This window comes from Scomber scombrus, chromosome 9 (genome assembly GCF_963691925.1).
Source record: "Scomber scombrus chromosome 9, fScoSco1.1, whole genome shotgun sequence".
Taxonomy (NCBI): domain Eukaryota; kingdom Metazoa; phylum Chordata; class Actinopteri; order Scombriformes; family Scombridae; genus Scomber; species Scomber scombrus.
Genome location: NC_084978.1, coordinates 13,253,191 through 13,271,626, shown reverse-complemented (window position 1 = coordinate 13,271,626; position 18,436 = coordinate 13,253,191). Strand labels below are relative to the sequence as shown.

Genomic DNA, 18,436 nt, shown 5'->3' with positions numbered 1-18,436 from the left:
GCTGAAAATCTACATTACTAGCTGGAATTAGCTGCGTTGTGTGGCGCAGCAGTGACAGTGTTTCAGTGCTTATTAAAGCCCTAGGACCGGAGCCCAGCAGGCCTGATAACACCCGCTGAGCAGAGTTAAACAGAAAACCCCCGGTGAAACACCAGCAAACACCAGCGCCGAGCAAACATGCAAAAGTATGTAACGGTGGGGAGCTGTGGCATGAGATAAGATTCCCAGTGCAACAGTTGTAGAGAAAACCTGCTCTCTCAAACTCCTTTCTGTAATCACTTCTACAGCACATCCTTGCTCCATCCTTCTCCTTTTGCTCACCCTCATTTCATCCTTTCCAGTTCTCTATTCTCTCCATCCTCTCTTTAGCAGCTTTGCTGCCCAAAGAGGAGCTGAGCCATGGATTCCCTGAGCCAGCTGTCATGTTAAAACTTTAATTCCAGCTAAATTTCACACTCAGAGGCTTCATCTTTGGTTGAGAGAACATTAAGAGTGAAGCCTTCAGATCAGATTAAGATACATTATGCATGGAGTGGAAAAATTCAGAGGGAGGAAATGACTTCATTGACTTCGTCTAAACATGTTGATGGCATCCCATTTACTCCTCCCTCTGGACAGTCACTCTCAGTGTGCTTCTGACAACACTGAGGAGGATAGATTTTCATTTCATCTTCCATGTCGCATGAGGCAGAGAAGATTCTGCAGTTGCTACAAACACACAAAATCCCTCCAACTGCCAAAATGCTCACCCATTCTCACAACCAAACACAAAACCATACACTCTCACCCTCACAAACAAAGCTTCTCACCCAAAATCCCCTCCATCACCATCCCAAATACAAACACACACACACACACACACACACACACACACACACACACACACACACACACACACACACACACACACACACACACACACAGTAAATATGTGAATGCACACACACACACACACACACACACACACACACACACACATACAATGTGGAAAGGGAACACAAAAAAGACATCAGAATAAATCCACTTAAGATCAATAATTCACATTTCTTAAAACGCTTTAATTCTCTATAGAAAACTGAGATGCAATTTCCCTCTCTGCTTTGTCGGGAAAGTTTTAGAGCGGCCAGACGCTTGGGAAGCTGAGGCATCGCAGATTATAAGTTGTGTTGTGCTGAAAATGGGACATTGGGAGAGGAGAGGAGAGAATGCTAGAAGAGAGGAGCAGAGAAAAGAGGATACTAGAGGAGAGGAGAGGAGAGGAGAGGAGAGGAGAGGAGAGGAGAGGAGAGGAGAGGAGAGGAGAGGAGAGGAGAGGAGAGGAGAGGAGAGGAGATTTTTGGAAGTTTGTGCAGCACTAAATAGGACCATAAGTGTTGGAGGGATAGTTGTGAAAATAGAGAACAATGACTGAGGCTTCAAAGCAGAAAAAGTAGACATGAGAAAAAGACAGATGAGGAAGCACAAGGAATAGCATGTTAGAAGACAGAAGGAGGGATTGAGCAGACATTTGAGAGCAAAAAGAAAAGACGTGTAGTGGACGTTTACAGTGTAAGTGTTGGGTTTCTTTTTCATTGTCCTGTTAATTGGCAGGCTGATTTCACGGTGCACCAGTCGAGGTGGAGTTGAACTGGGGTGAAGCGGGAACCACAAACCTCTCGCTGTCAAAACACGTCCCCTTTCAGAGACTCTGCACAAACTGACAGCACAGAAAATTGGAAAAAGGGTGGAAAGAAGAAACTCTGCTGTAGTTACAGAACCAATTACAGTGTGTGTGAGTGCACTGTACATGTGTGTGTGTTGGTGTGACTGTGAGTGTGTGTTTGCTTGCGTGTAACAACACCAGTTCCAGTTCGTGCCATACATCACCCACAACTAAAGTGATTTAACAGGAAATGATCCCTATCATCCCAGGTAGTGTTTCTCCAAACATTTCCTGTCACACAGGATAGTATAGATTTTAATGGTTCTACCCTTCACACACACCCACACACACAAACACACACACACACACACACAAACAGTAGTACATCTCAATGCTTTTATTTGAATCTATTTGAATATTATGTTAGTTCAAAATTGTTTTTTTAGTTCAAAAATAATTAAAAAATCATCTTCAATATCAGGTTGTGCTGTTTGTCTGGAGCTATTTTTGAACAGAGCAGCAATCTGTATGACACGCACGCACACAAACACACACACACACGCCTGCTGGGCAATTCCTGTCTGTACCAACTTTATGAGAGTCTACCCCAAGACAGAGCACAAAGAGCTATATAACATGTCAATTAAAATGATTTCAGTAGAGATATTTTCCTCCCTTAAAGACATCCTGGGGTTTTTGTTTTTGTCCCACCAGTGGGTATCCTTAACACACAGGAAAGCAATTTATTTCTTTTGATCTATCCAATAAACAAAAGCTACTGACGTGATATTGAAACTCTCTCCCATTATTCTGTTGGCTCACCAAATTGAGGAAGTCTGACATAAAAGTATCTAGTGACTGTATGTATTTAATATTACCAGTGGCCACAAGCTATTCTGGTCAGTGTGATGACGCTGTAGCAAAGTCTGATATCTCCCTGACTCTCCTTTTAATTTTGTTGCACCTGTTAAAGGACCAGTGTGTAGAATTTAGTGGCATCTAGCAGAACAGACTTGGTAGAAATGGAATACGATATTTATATGCATGTTTAATTAGTGTATTATCACCTGAAAATAAGACTTGTTTTTGTTACCTTAGAATGAGCTCCTTATATCTACACAGGGAGCAGTTCCCTTTCTATGTTCTACAGTGGCCCAGAATGGACAAACCAAACACTAGACAGGGCTTTTCATGTTTTGTGCTTGTTTCACGGTCACTGTAAGTTCTGCTACATGCTTGTAAGGGAAGGCTGGGTGCAGGGTATTCAGTTGGGTGCAATCCACAACCTCACCAATACATGCCACTAAATGTTACACATTAGTCCTTTCAGATCCAACAATTTACACATGTAATGTGGTGACACCAGCAAATAGCCCTGTCCAACTCCACCCCATTGGTACAGTCAGATCGAGATTTGTTTCCCATTCATGTCTATGTGGAGCATTGTGTGACACATTCAGTTTGACCTGGCTCCTTTGCTTCATGCAGAGTTCAATTGAACTTTGACTCAAGGAATTGTGAGGCTCTCCAATGTCCAGCCATTTTGAGAGAGGGGTGTAACTGACCTCTCATTCACAAAATATTGTTTGTTGATATTCTTGTTTTGTAACTGCACAGCATAATAATATCAGCAGCAGAGTGAGTTCAAGGACAATGACAGAGGTTAATGACAGTGCGGTCCATCCATCCATCCATCCATCTTCTTTCCGCTTATCCGGGGTCGGGTCGCGGGGGCAGCAGCCTAAGCAGGGAAACCCAGACTTCCCTCTCCCCAGCCACTTCGTCCAGCTCTTCCCGGGGGATCCCGAGGCGTTCCCAGGCCAGCCGAGAGACATAGTCTCTCCAGCGTGTCCTGGGTCTTCCCCGGGGTCTCCTACCGGTGGGACGTGCCCTGAACACCTCACCCGGGAGGCGTCCGGGAGGCATCCTAACTAGATGCCCGAGCCACCTCATCTGGCTCTTCTCAACGCGGAGGAGCAGCGGGTCTACTCCGAGCTCCTCCCGGATGGCCGAGCTTCTCACCCTATCTCTAAGGGAGAGCCCAGCCACCCTACGGAGGAAGCTCATTTCGGCCGCTTGTACCCGCGATCTCGTTCTTTCGGTCACTACCCAAAGCTCATGACCATAGGTGAGGGTAGGAACGAAGATCGACTGGTAAATCGAGAGCTTCGCCTTTCGGCTCAGCTCTCTCTTCACCACGACGGATCTGTGCAGAGCCCGCATTACTGCAGACGCCGCACCGATCCGCCTGTCGATCTCCCGCTCCATCCTTCCCTCACTCGTGAACAAGATCCCGAGGTACTTGAACTCCTCCACTTGGGGCAGGATCTCATCCCCGACCCGAAGGGTGCACTCCACCCTTTTCCGGCTGAGGACCATGGACTCGGATTTGGAGGTGCTGATTCTCATCCCGGCCGCTTCACACTCGGCGGCGAACCGATCCAGTGAGAGTTGGAGGTCACGGTCTGATGAAGCCAACAGGACCACATCATCTGCAAAAAGCAGTGACCCAATCCTGAGGTCACCAAACCGGAACCCCTCAACGCCCTGGCTGCGCCTAGAAATCCTGTCCATAAAAATTATGAACAGGATCGGTGACAAAGGGCAGCCCTGGCGGAGTCCAACCCCCACCGGAAACCAGTCCGACTTACTACCAGCTATGCGGACCAAGCTCTGACACCGGTTGTACAGGGAACGGACGGCCTGTATCAGGGGGTCCGATACCCCGTACTCCCGGAGAACCCCCCACAGGACCCCCCGAGGGACACGGTCGAATGCCTTTTCCAAGTCCACAAAGCACATGTGGACTGGTTGGGCAAACTCCCATGCACCCTCAAGGATCTTGCAGAGGGTGTAGAGCTGGTCCACAGTTCCACGACCCGGACGAAAACCACATTGCTCCTCCTGAATCCGAGGTTCGACTATCCGACGGACCCTCCTCTCCAGTACCCCCGAATAGACCTTACCAGGGAGGCTGAGGAGTGTGATCCCCCTATAGTTGGAACACACCCTCCGGTCCCCCTTCTTAAAAAGAGGGACCACCACCCCAGTTTGCCAATCCAGAGGCACTGCCCCCGATGTCCACGCGATGTTGCAGAGTCGTGTCAACCATGACAGCCCCACAACATCCAGGGCCTTGAGGAACTCCGGGCGGATCTCATCCACCCCCGGGGCCCTGCCACCGAGGAGCTTCTTGACCACCTCGGCGACCTCAGCCCCAGAGATAGGAGAGCCCACACCCGGGTCCCCAGGCCCTGCTTCCTTACCGGAAGGCGTGTCGGTGGGATTGAGGAGGTCTTCGAAGTATTCCTTCCACCGATCCACGACGTCCCGAGTCGAGGTCAGCAGGGCACCGTCACCCCCATACACAGTATTGACGGTGCACTGCTTCCCCCTCCTGAGACGCCGGATGGTGGTCCAGAACCTCTTCAAAGCCGTCCGGAAGTCGTTCTCCATGGCCTCACCGAACTCCTCCCATGTCCGGGTTTTTGCCTCAGCGACCGCCGCAGCCGCCCCCCGCTTGGCCTGCCGGTACCTGCCTGCTGCCTCCGGAGTCCCACAGGCCAAAAAGGCCCTATAGGACTCCTTCTTCAGCGTGACGGCATCCCTCACCGCCGGTGTCCACCAGCGGGTTCGGGTATTGCCGCCACGACAGGCACCGACCACCTTACGGCCACAAGACCGGTCGGCTGCCTTGACAATGGAGGCGCGGAACATGGCCCACAAAGTGCGGTGTCTGATAAAATGCTGTATTATTCACAACTTTATGGAATGTCATTAGCACACAAGCCATGATAACTCCCACAGTTTATTTTTACAACAGCCTCTTTTACAACTACCTACTTTTGGGCACACCACATAAGTTCATTTCGCCAGGTGGATTTCAATCTGACTGCAACTTCAATCAGCCATAATGACTGAAAACACATGTGTGGGTGTTCAGGGCCTTTAAAGAGACACAGAGCAGCCCAGTAAGACAGGAGCAGCTCATTCTCCTGTTTTCTTTAGTGGCTACTGAAGATGGGCGACAGATGGAAAGACACACAGCAAATGAGATATGGGCCACTGAATACTGGTTAAAAGTTTGTACACAGAGGTGTTTATACTGTATAGGTGTTTTTTAATTACTAATTAGAATAAACTAATTGATATGAGCCATTTCTACGGAGAATCAATGATTACGACACAAGAAGTTTGTCTGAATTGTTCCTGAATAGTTTTGGCATCACAATAAAATTAGCTACACTGGATAGATACATTAATTTACAGTATCCTGATGGACAACTTTCTGTATCACTCTGGGAAAGATCGATATCTGACTTGACTGTTGTTAGGTTGAGCAGTTCACTCTTCAGTCATTGTGTAAGCAGTTCCTTCTTTCTTTTTGACTAATTGGTAGTGGGGGTGCTTATCAATTAACCAGGTAGCCCAGATTTGACCAGATGTGATTTTGGTGTTGAACAACCGTGAGAGACCAAACACCAGAGCAACTTTGTCTTTAGACTGGGGAACTGAAAGTTGACTTTCTCCAGCTTTATTTCATTTTGGACCAAGCACCACCAACAAAAACTTTATCAACCCTAACGCTGTCTGGGCTAGCCACTTGTGGGGAGCTCTTGGATGAGCTCACCATTGTTGCTGAACGAAAGGTAAGCCCCACACAACCAACTGCCAGCCAGCTTTCTCTTCCAAACACAGTTTATGTTAGGAAATGAATGTGCTTGAGACACGCCAGGTACCGAACTTGCCAGACATTCTTATAACAACTATGAACTTGCAAAACAACTAATATGCTTCATTTCACAACAGAGAGTTTGACTTGCCATAATAGAAAAATCACAGGTGTTATAAATAACGCTAACAGTGGCTCCTTTCTATTAAATTAAGCAAGGACAGTGTGACAGTGAGCCAACATCCACAGTACCAAGGCCCTGAAACCAAAGCAGCTAAATGGAATTCAGACATTCATTTTATAATTTACACCTGTGCTTCTATTACTGAGACATGTTAAAATATCTTCCATGAAAAAGGCTTACTGGAGTGAGGGAGATCAGTCTGTACATGCCAGCACTGTCCTAAGAGGTCTCATTAGGCAAAATAAGTTAAAACACCTGTATGTGTAGAGCTGTATCCTGCTGTGTGATATGAATTGAATTTGCTCTCTATCACTGACAGTTAAACATTCATCGACATTCCTAATGCACTCCTTTCCCTCAAGCTCTTACATGTGTCCCCTGATACAGAATCAGTTGACAACCGAGTCAAATTATGCATGTAGGATTTAAACAAAGCCCTTCTTTTCTGGCATCAATATGAGGATGAAAATATGTATTGGAAAGACAAACAAGCACTGATTTGTGCCATGATCAATAATGTCTCAGTCTGAGTTTGTGAGCCTGGGAGTTTGTGCGCCCTTATATCTACACAAGCCCTTGAAGGGAATTCAAGGCCAGTTCAAATCACTGAGCCATGCAGGAATTATGTGAAAGGGGGAGGAGGAGGTATTTCATTCTGCCGTCAGCAACTGTAACTGATGTCCCCGTCAGCATTAAACTTTAATGTTGAAAATATAAATTGTGGAAATAGCTACCAATCCTATGAGCGTACCATTGGGTAATGAAAACATTACAGTTTCACCTATCTGTTTAGTATTTGGTGTGCAGTGAGGCTTTAAAGATTTTTTTTTTATTATTTGTTTTTTTATTATTCAGCACACAGAACCGGTCAGTGCTACACAAACCATTAAAACCTCACAAAGACATATAGGGCCCCATCATGCGGTCGGCGCACAGTGGATGGCGGGTGCAACGCATGTTTTCTTTGTTAATTTGCCCCAACGCAGTTGTCATTTTCTCGCCATGAGCCCACGTTGTCTAAATAGCAAAGGCATTTGCACTGGTCTGTGCGCCCATAGGCGTGTTGGTCTCAAAATGAGGTGTGGTCAGGTGCATTGGTGGCGTGTTGCTATTTTGAGGAAGTGGAAAGTGATTGCACTACTGACACAAAAAAAACACATCTGAAGTCACTGGCGCATATTTCACTGTTATTTTAAGGGCACATTATTAAGATTTTAATATGCTCCTACATAAGCGGTGTGCAGCGCGCATACACTGTGCTTGATACGCACACAAACATGCAAAAAATAAATAAATAAATAAAATAAAAATAGCCTATTACATCAACACATTAAAAAAATATCATATTGGTTAGTCATCATATTTATCAGATTTCATTAATTGTAAAAATAACAGATTAAATGAGAATGAGCCTTCCACTACTGTGCAAATGTACCTCACGTTTTATTCTTGAAACACGTTGCTTGAAAAAATGCGCTGCTATAATAAACAATATAATAGCAAGCCGCCAAAGTGACAGCGCTCCTGGATATTAAAGGGAATGGGAGATGACACTCTGATTGGTTAACCGCATGTTACGCCCAAAACACGCCTATGATTAATGAGAGGACTTAAGTCCAACCCTTTTGGACCATGCGCCTGGTGCATTGACCATTTTTCTGCCGTTAAAATGGCTTTTGGACACGCCCCAAAGGCAATTGCGCCACGCGATTCACGCCGTGTGCTATAGATCGTTAAAATGGGGCCCATGAAGTGGGTTGAGGTGTTTATTTACCTAAGATTCACTGAATAATTTAAAAATGATGGTTGTACTGTCCAAATTGGGTGTTTGTGTGCTGTATGTGTAGCCTTTTACCCTGCTGCAACTAATCCCCCAGGCCACAGCTGTGAATAAGAATGTAGTCAACATGCCTGGTTAAATGAGGGCGTTAAATAAATAATTGGATTGCCAAATGCTAGACTGTGAGAGAAGCAGTCTTTTGACTTTTAGTTGAATGTCTTGTCAAATAAAAACTGCTCATTGCCTTATTGTTTCATCTAATCAAAAGAGTGTCAACGCTTTTCGAATACAGTGAAAAGTTAGTTAGAGCCTCTTTATCTTCTGCTGTATAATGTGAAGTATTTCGGAGTAAAATTAAATGCAGTATGTGGATTGAGTAGAGTTTAGAAAGGGATTTAATTCAAATCCTTCAGAATTGCTCAAAAGTGTGCATTTTGATATAGTTGTGATAAGACAACTAGCACAAAGAACATGGGTCATTTGCAGCAAAGATATATTTGCCACACTGTAGTATGTAGAGCTCAACATTCAATGATATTAGTGGCAGTTGTTTCAAGCATCTATTGACTTAGACTGGATAGTAAACTAAACTTTGATCAATTTCTCTGACATCTGACATCTGCAGACAAGCTTGTTCCTCACCATTTATTGTCGCTCTACAAAAGTATATATTTATAATCCTACTGCTTCACATGTTCACCAGATCAACTGTCTCCAACAAGAACAAATGTACCCACATTACACACACTGCCTACAAAATCATTGGCCTCCCAACTCCCAGCCTGTCAAATACCAATGACAGAGCCATCACATGCATTGCACAGATCATTGCACATGACCCTGGGCATACCCCCAATCCATTTTTCACACTGCTCCCATAAGGACACAGATATAGAACTTAAAAGTGGAAAAGGGAACTCTCCTCTGCCACACAGCCACAAAAGATAATACCCTATCTATTTATATCTGTATAAAACTACACACTCTATCTGTGTATGTGTGTGTTTAGTATGGATCTATAGATGCAACTTTGTCTTGAGGGAGTATCGTATAAGCAGTATATACTGTGGAAATTAATTTCCCCTTGAGCAGAATAAAGACACTATCCCATCAATACGTGCACAGGATGTGTATTATTTGCACTGAGAAGGTATTATTGTGCAAATTACCTGGTGGAACTCCCTCTGGTGTTGGACGGCCCCCACGTCGCCTCCTATCGGCAGCTGTTCCGACAGCTCTTCGTCCTTGGCTGTCAGCCATTCTATGATCTCCTGCAGAGAGAGCTGCAGCTTCCCGCTGTTGTCAGAGAAGGCCTCTAGCCGCACCCTGCCAACACACACACAAACACACACACGATTAGTTAAGCAAACAGTTCTCCAATAAACCAACCAAATACTGCAGATGACATTTGGTCAATGCCTTCCACTATCCAGAATGTCAACACATTATTAGATTTGTTAACATCCAAAAATTCGTTATATACAAATGAAAACTTTAATTGCCATCCACTAATGATGAACAGGTTTCTGTAAGCTCTGCAAGTAGTCATCTGTGCCAGAAAAAACGACTGGTAGGTCAGTGAATTGTTCAATGAGTAGAACAAAACAGGTATTTTCATTTTAATGTATAATTTGGGTGTGTAATACAATTCATTCACTTTAGCTGCCTTTAGTATAAACTTTTCTCAATTTGGGTAGCTACATCACGTACCAGATATGCTCAAGTCAAACACCTTTGGCAGGGCCTTGAGGAGACCATTATGAGAAGGTAAGCACTTCAAATATGTCTGAAGTGAGTCATATAGAAATGAAATGTTTCATTATATCACTCTAGACAATTCTGTATCTAAAAGGTGTCCTTCAGTAATGCAAATATAATTTTTGAACAAGCAGAGTATGGTGAAAAAGTGATAATCAAATATGAAATAAAATACGATAACTGACTGTTCGCTGAAGTCCTCCATCAAATAGTGATTGTTAAATCGTGGCTTAACAACCGTTGTTAGGCACCCCACATGTCTGTCAAGATTCGGATTTCTCCACATGCAAAAGTTGTGTGTTTGGGGCTGTAGTAGGATGATAGATGTCTTTTTTATTGCCTTTCCAAAATCAAAAGCACAACAGCAAAACTCTGGGGAAATTATTAAAGAATAGAGTACAGGACATAATGTAACCATTGTTGCAAAACCTACAATAATGATAAATCACTATGGAGTCAGTCACAGCAAAACAAGCACAGAGAATATATATATCTTGGCATAAGCAAGGCAAGACAAGTTGAAACACAGACTAACAGGTTTGCTGCATTAAACCAGGAACAAATAACAGTGTGAATCTTTCTGCTTGCCACCTGCCAGTAGCATGAGATATATCTAAGGGAACCACTGCTCCTGAATCAGTGGCACAGCTGGCACTAGAAGGGTGGGGGTTGAGGGGCGGTGTGAAAGCATCCCAGTGTTTCAATTACACACCAGAAGCCAGCACTCAAATATCATTATTCCTGCACGTCAAAATTTGCCAGCACTGTCACATCAGAGATGATGAGTGGGAGTGAGAGCAAGAGTCAGAAAAAGAAACAGACAGTCTAAGTGTCACTGCTCGCAACTATTAATGAGGGGGAACATTGCAAAAAGTGTAATTGGACTGATATTCAGATGACAGTGAAAGTGAAATTACAGAAACACTTTTTAAGCTTTCTGAATATAGTTGTACATAATAATGACACTGATGCATTTCTACAAAACACAGGGTTGACATATGTACTACCAAATGATGAGTCCAACATGTTCATCCATTATCTCTCACCTTCAGTGTTAGCAGGGGACCATCAGCAATGTCACGTTAGCGACTGAAAAAGAACTGTAAGGCAATTTCCTGCACACTGAATTTGGTACTGATGAGTTCTGACACATGAGGGATTGGGTATCACTACAGGGATGCCTGTTGCAGGGTGGCATGTGGGAAAAGCTTTGAGACTTTAAGGGGAAAAATACGGAAAGGTGAAATCAAGCTTGTAAGTGCACATTTCAGAATTGACAGGCCTCTTTGTTCAACCCTGTGTCAAGAAACCTGTGTGAAGCAGACCGTGCTGTCCCCCTAGCCTGATGTTGCACATACAGCTCAGATTGCTGTGGTAATTGAATCAGAGAGGAACTGTTTTTCCGTGGCTCCAGCAAAACAGGCTCTTAGTTCAGGCCTGAATACACACATAAACGAAAGAACACATACACACACACTGAGCATGAATGGATAGAGGTTTCTAACTAAAATCAGAGAGAACCTGGGCCTCAAATACGTTTATGTAAGGGCATCCATCAAAGAATGACCCTGGCACTTTTGCAGAGAGGCCATAAAACGTTTCAAACCACAAAGCAGATATCCTATTCACATACAGGAACATGCACAAATACACACACACACACACACACACACACACACACACACACACACACACACAGCTTACAGCACATTGCTTCCATTACACACACAGAGAGTGAGACAAATAGAGCGCTGCCTGTGCTGTAATGGAATCGTCGTCACATGACGGGTGCTGCCAGAACGGCTCCTGCCCGCTAAGATATAGGGGGACCAGGGTAAAGGTTTGCCAGTCTAGTAGGCACACTGAAGCTTCAGTTTTTCATCTCCAGTGAACAATTCATGATATTAATTTAAGTGCTATTTATGGGCCAAGTTCAGCTGCACTCGATGAGGAGATACCAGGGATTTCGAGTGTTTTTGTGAACAGAAATGTAGTCATAAAAGGACCTTGTACTTCTCTCTCTCTCTCTCTCTCTCTCTCTCTCTCTCTCTCTCTCTCTCTCGAGCAGAAGCCATTAGTCAACTGACAGACAATTATTCTGCAACTACTTTGATAATCTATACAGCTTTTAGTCATTTTTCAAACAAAAATGCAAAAACTTTGCTTTTTAAATTTTCTGAATTTAAGATTTGCTGCTTTTGTGTGTCATATATGACAGTGAACTAAAGATCTTTGAGTTTTGTCCTGTTGGACAGATAAAGCAGGACGTTTTAACAGATTTCCTTGAGCTGCAGAAAATTGCAAAACTGTAACAACACAACCTAAAAGATTAATCGAGGCTAACTGATGATGTAAATAATCATTTGCATCAGTTGCAGCCCTGCTTCTATCTTTACTGATGGTTTCTTTTGGAGCAAGAGCAATAAGCTGTAAGCACAACCTTCACATTTGATCACCTTCTAAAGTTGATGTAAAAATGTGTTAGCAGTTTCATATTTATTCATCTAGACATAATACAGAGCAGCATTATCATTCATTTAAAGTTGTGTTTCTGGCCATCTGGTGAATGCAAGTACATGTTTACTCTCATTTGAGCTCTGTTTTGATCTTCACCAACTCCTGAGGGAAAAATGGCTCTTTAGAAACTAAATGTTCATCTAGGTTCACCAGCTAGTCACTAAGGTAAGGGGTTAGGTTAGATTTGCAGTTAGAATTTGGTTTAGGTTCAGTTTAGTCTGAGGGTTAAGATTAAGCATGCAGCTGATATCAGCAAATCCCATGAAAAGTCCAAATCAACATCAGTCCATATTTAAGTGCTCTCAGATATTTTATCTAAGGAGCTCAGCCTCAACTACATGTGTTCTTTTACTGAGGACATAAATCCTCAAAAACAGTTCATGATATACCTTTTCCGCTACAATTAGTTAAAAAAGCTTTAACAATTTCTCAGCTGGAGGAAAGAGCGATTTTTTTCTGTTCTCTGAGTACAGCACATGAGGACTCTATATAATCTACAGTGCCAATGTTAATTGTGATGAAGTAACAAGTCACCTCAGTGTAATAACATGGCTCATTGATATGTATAGTTTAATGGCACAGAGGGATCAGATATTAAAAACACAGATGATACTCATTAGTATCTTTTCACTGTTGGTTGTGGCCTTTTTATAGGATTTGTTGACAATAATAAGAGTACAGAATCACCAGACTAAAGAATAAGGTTGTGTCAGAGGATGACTTATGCCTTTAATTTATTAAAAGGTAGGCTTATTTCTTTAGGTTTCCTTTGGTGTTAATTTAGAATATCTCCTTGGCAAGAGGATGTGTATCTGTCAGAGAATTAAAAAAGGCACAATTATGAGACACGATTTGTGATGTTGTGTTTGTGTGTGAGAGGGTTAATGTGTGTGTCCCTATCGCAGTCTGCTCAATAACAGCCAACAGGCTTGATGACAACGCCAACGATAATCGATAAGAATGGACTGATGGGATGCTCTGTGACTTGGGTGCATGGCAGACTGCTTATTGTGTTTGCCCTCGACATCAGACACACTCAACATACAGAGTCGTCTGTTGGCATCAGAGACAACAGTATTGTAATACACTTCCTGGATCTTTTCATTTCCTGCATTAGCGCCATGCAAAGGATTCACAAGAGATAAACTATGTGGCCCCACATTAAAGACCAACCTTTGTTATTAAAAAGATCTGTGTACACAGGTTCATGCAACAGACGAGGCTACAATCAACAGCCATGCGCCCTTGAGAGCAACACTGAACTATTATCAGCTCATCTCATTTGGTGGCATTGCATTGTTTTGTGTGTAAATATAAAACTGTGTTGCAGTTTAGCAAACCCTGAGTTTTGTATTCAGTGTAACTCAGTGCACTCACAGTTAGACAACTCTGTTGCATGCTAATTACGGTTGTAGCCTCATATTTCCTGACAGTTAACATCCAAAGTAAATAACATGGTCAAATAGAAATCCAACTCCCCAATCAGTCAGAGATTACTGAGAGAAGCTTAGCGCTCAGTTTGATGATTAATTAATGCAAAGGAGATTGGAGCGGTGTGTTTCTGCTGTTTTAGGAGAGAGGAGCTAGCTGGTATGTTGCCTCAGGGCCCAGAGAGGATTTGAGCACATCCCCATTCCTATATCTTTTCTTCCACTCTCTCTCCTTCTGTCTCTTTCTCACTCAATTGCAGAGATGTTGCCAGAGCTGGCAAAACAAGTGCGAGGGTGTGTGATGGGCCATGTTGACACACCGGTACTGCATTTAGTTGAAAGGGTATGAGCATATTCAAAGGTGTGTATATGTATACTTCTCTAAAATCTCAAGAGATGCCACACTGAAAAAGTCTTAAATTAAAGTAGTTTGAGACGCAACACATTTCCTGTGTTATGTTGTCACTCTACAGTAGATCTGGCTCAGGTTCAGGCAGACTATCTAGTTTGGGAAGAAGTCATGATGGAAGGGGTTTGGCAATGTATTTAAACATAAATAAGTCAAACTGATTTGAAACAGGGCTCAGCTGTGTTGTGTTGTACTGTGGTGGAATTGTATCCTTTGTGTCACCACTAGGGATGTCCAGAGAGCCCATAATTTGTATTTGTATTTGAATAAAAGTGGAAACAGGCGTAACAATTCTGTTTTTGATTTTATTACACTTCTAATTTTGTGATAAAAGTATGTAAATATGTCATCTTCAATAAACTGTTGTAGCAAAGGAGGGTTCCCACACTGGGTCTCAAACCCTGGTCTCCCGGACCACACGCAACTGTCCTTACCACCTCACAAAGCTAAGCCACAAGGCTCAGCTCTGCCAGACACACAGACCTGCAGCTATTTATACACCTATGACACAGAGACAGAGAGGAGAGCGGAGGGGAGGAGAGGAGAGAAGAGAAATGGAGACAGGGATGTTTTCTCCTTATGGTACGAATCCCACCTGTGCCCCGTTATTTGACATGTTTTTTTCTCCCTGAAAACAAATCATTTTTAAAAATATTTGTAAGAAATAAATATTTGTAAAAACCCACTGTTTATGCTACCGTATTCAGATTCAGCTCAACTCCTAATCACCCCGTGAGGAGGTGCATTCAAAATCTCAACCATGGATGTGTTGAGCATAAATAAAATGCAAGTTAAAGGACATGGCGGACAATTTTTTATATTATTCCTATTGTCAACTAATCTCATGTGTAGTGCTAAACTAACAATGAAATGATCTACTTACAAATATTGCGTGTGCATCCAAAGCCTGATATGTCCTATTTATCTGTGCCATAGACCTCCACAGTTGTCCAGAACCTATTAAAAACACGGAAATGATCCACACCATTGCACTGGGTGATGTGTTCCTGCAATTAGTTTGTTAAGAAACGGTTCCAAAGAGTAATAAAAAGCGATCAAGTTTTCAGTCTCTGGAGAGTAGTTCTTTGTAAGGCAGACACAGGAACATGAGGCCATTTTCAGTTTATTGCTAGGTTGTTGCTCTACATATGACAATGTCTTGACTTTGTACTACACCATATAGCGTAAATAACTTTAGTAATTTATATTTCCACTGCAGTTGGGAGAATTGTTTTTAATGCAAACAAAACACTTCCTGAAGCTACTTCACATTAAAAGCTTTCCGCCAGTGAATCACTGGAGAGCTTTTATCATGAAGCCGCTACAAAAAGTGTAACGTTTTGAAGTGTTTGAGTCCAAAGAATAATTCCATGTTCACCCTCATCTTCACATCTTGTCGTTTTTGTGTTGTGTTGTTCTGATCTGCGCTCTGCTTGCATCATCCTCTCACCACTAATGTATGGCAATTTACCACCATTGCCAGGAAAAGACAATATTGGTGCTCATTTTGAGATACACATGAAAGACGGAGTTCAATGTTTGGGCAAGACAAGTTGTAAAGTAGTAAAAACTTGAGGGCCCCTCTTTCCCCATGCTGCTGGCAACAACATGGTGTGGTACGACGAAATGGAAAGTTCAGTGTTAATAAATCATGTGGCATGATATCTGTAAACTGCACACAGCATGTCCAGCCTTTCCTTTGTTTTTTTTTCTCTTTGCGCTTCCTTTTTTTGTACACTGCAGGGGTGGAGTGTGTTGTGTGTGTGATGCTTTCCGGGACTTCTCTTGTGGAGGAGTTTTACTGATGCATTGCCTAAAGCGTCTATTCCAACAGCCATCCTACTAAGATTTGTGGGGCACACATTTGATGAGTGACAAGAGCAGACTAGCCACTGGGGGTTTCCCATAACTGGAAATACATTTGAAGATATACAGCAGCTGATGACCACAGGGAATATACTCCTGTAATAAATTCTTTACAGATACGCAGCATGGTGATGCCTTCAAATGGCAGTACAAGTAAAAAAAATTAGGTTAATCAGTTATTAAATATATCACATATATCAATACCACTAAATTTACCAACCCTAGCTGCAGGTTTTCACACTAAACTTTACACTGCAATTGAGTATGAGAGGCACATGATCTAACACTGATGAATCCAGCTTTCTTTTCATGGTGATAAACTCTCAAATTTCAAGTTTCATTTTTTCACTTTCTGTCAAGGCAAATGTGTCCACACCTGACACCAGAATAATTTGGATATATAAAACTAATTTACCAGCTCTCAATTAGAGTAAAAGGGATTCCTTTTTCCAGAGCATAACAAGTACAATGCTGTCATTTGAAATAAGAAATCAAGTGTCGCTTTAAGAACAGAAATTAAACCTACTTAAGAAGAACAAGCTCATCCTCCTCTGTATCAGAGTGACTCACTGCTATAATTAACCCACATACTTGAATCATGCGCACTTTCACATCATCACTCAGAAAATTATTTGCAGATATAGCATCTTAAACTCTTCTGTAATGTATAACCAGATACTAACAGTGTATACAGTAAGAGGAGACATGCTGGCTGTGTGTCTGGCTAAACTGTTCATGTTTTGCTAGAAGCATTCATTCATCATGTGCCTGCATCAAACACCCTGCCCTGGTCTGTAAAGAAGTGAATAAATCTTGTAAATTTAAATAGCTCTGTCGAATGCAAATGTAGACACATACAGAAGATGAACAGAAAATGGGATGAACAAGCACAGATGTGTACACACAAGGCTTTTTTCTCTTCTTTTGTTCAGTGACACACGCTCAAAGAACCCATTAGTACAGTATATGACATAAATGTAGTGATGTAAGCCTAGCAAGTAGTAGAGAAGGTAAGGTTTTGTGGCAAGTGGGGACACTTGACAATAATAAAGGATGAGAAATATGAGCGAGACATCGACTGAAATTGTCAAAGACAATCCCACTCCGCTCCTAAAAGCATGTGAGTGCGGTGACAATAAAACTAATAAAATGTCTCAGGTTCATCGTGTACATGTTTTTGTGTATATTCAGAGTCAGAAATTTGCATCAGAATCATTGTTGATTTTTATTGCCTGCATGATGTGTGCATGGGGATGTAGGGCTACATATTTATCACTTTTTATATGCAAGAGAATTTGCAGAATTATTGTATCAAGTCAGTGTTTCCTAATGCAGCTAATCTATCGGATTACAATATAAAAATACCATACTGAGTGATTGAGAACAGGGACTCATTGTCGTCATACGTGTCAATTGGGTCAACCCATTCTGCCACTAGGCGTAGTTGCAAAGCATCTTTAATCAAAACTGGATTGTGCTTGATCCAGACATATCTATCATGCATGACAACATGGCATAGGTAAAGTAGTAAAAGTAAAGTCATTCTGTGTGTTATTATTTTGTAAACAATATCCACTGTTGTCACCATTTCAGCCTAACATTCAGCTCAGAGTCCAGCTACAGCCTGAGATGGGATGTATTGTAGGGTTGCTGTTGTTTCTGGTTGCTGGCTCAGCTGCTCATCTTCTGCTGAGCAGTCAAAGTACATTCCCGTGTCCAAGATATTACATTAGTTTGTGGTGACAAAAATAATGATAATCACTCCCTTGATGGACTAACTAAGGCCTGCCAGTGCCGACACAAAACCATGAAAAGCTCTAATAATGTTGTAGTCACTGTGAGTAGATATTGAACTGCAAAATCAGATATTTTGGAAGAAAATTGAAATATGTTGTCAGCAAACATTTACTGATGCATGCAGTCAGGTTTTTTGTGACTTGTCAGATATATTAATCACCAATATTTTCTCATTATATTAGTATAGAAAAGCAGGCATTATCATTTGTACAATGTGTAAATGAATGTATTTAAATTTGTGCAAATTAGCTGAATATAAAATCAACTTTCCAAAGCAAAGTTATACAATATGTTCACTATCTGTGGCTTATTTTGCCTAGAAGAGCAACTCAATGAGCGGCTGACTGGAGTAAAACACTTCCAACTTCTTGAGAGAAAACA

The 18,436-nt window shown here is 42.4% G+C and overlaps 1 protein-coding gene across 1 annotated transcript in view; it reads right to left on the bottom strand.

Moving 5' to 3' along the window:
* Nucleotides 1-18,436, bottom strand: part of drp2 (dystrophin related protein 2) — a gene marked incomplete at its 5' end in the record, with an annotated part of 81,945 nt that overhangs the window by 43,373 nt on the left and 20,136 nt on the right. Inside the window, one exon of the mRNA XM_062425211.1 lies at nucleotides 9,448-9,604. Within this exon, the coding sequence (XP_062281195.1) occupies nucleotides 9,448-9,604 (157 nt within the window). The remainder of the gene's footprint in view (nucleotides 1-9,447; nucleotides 9,605-18,436) is intronic.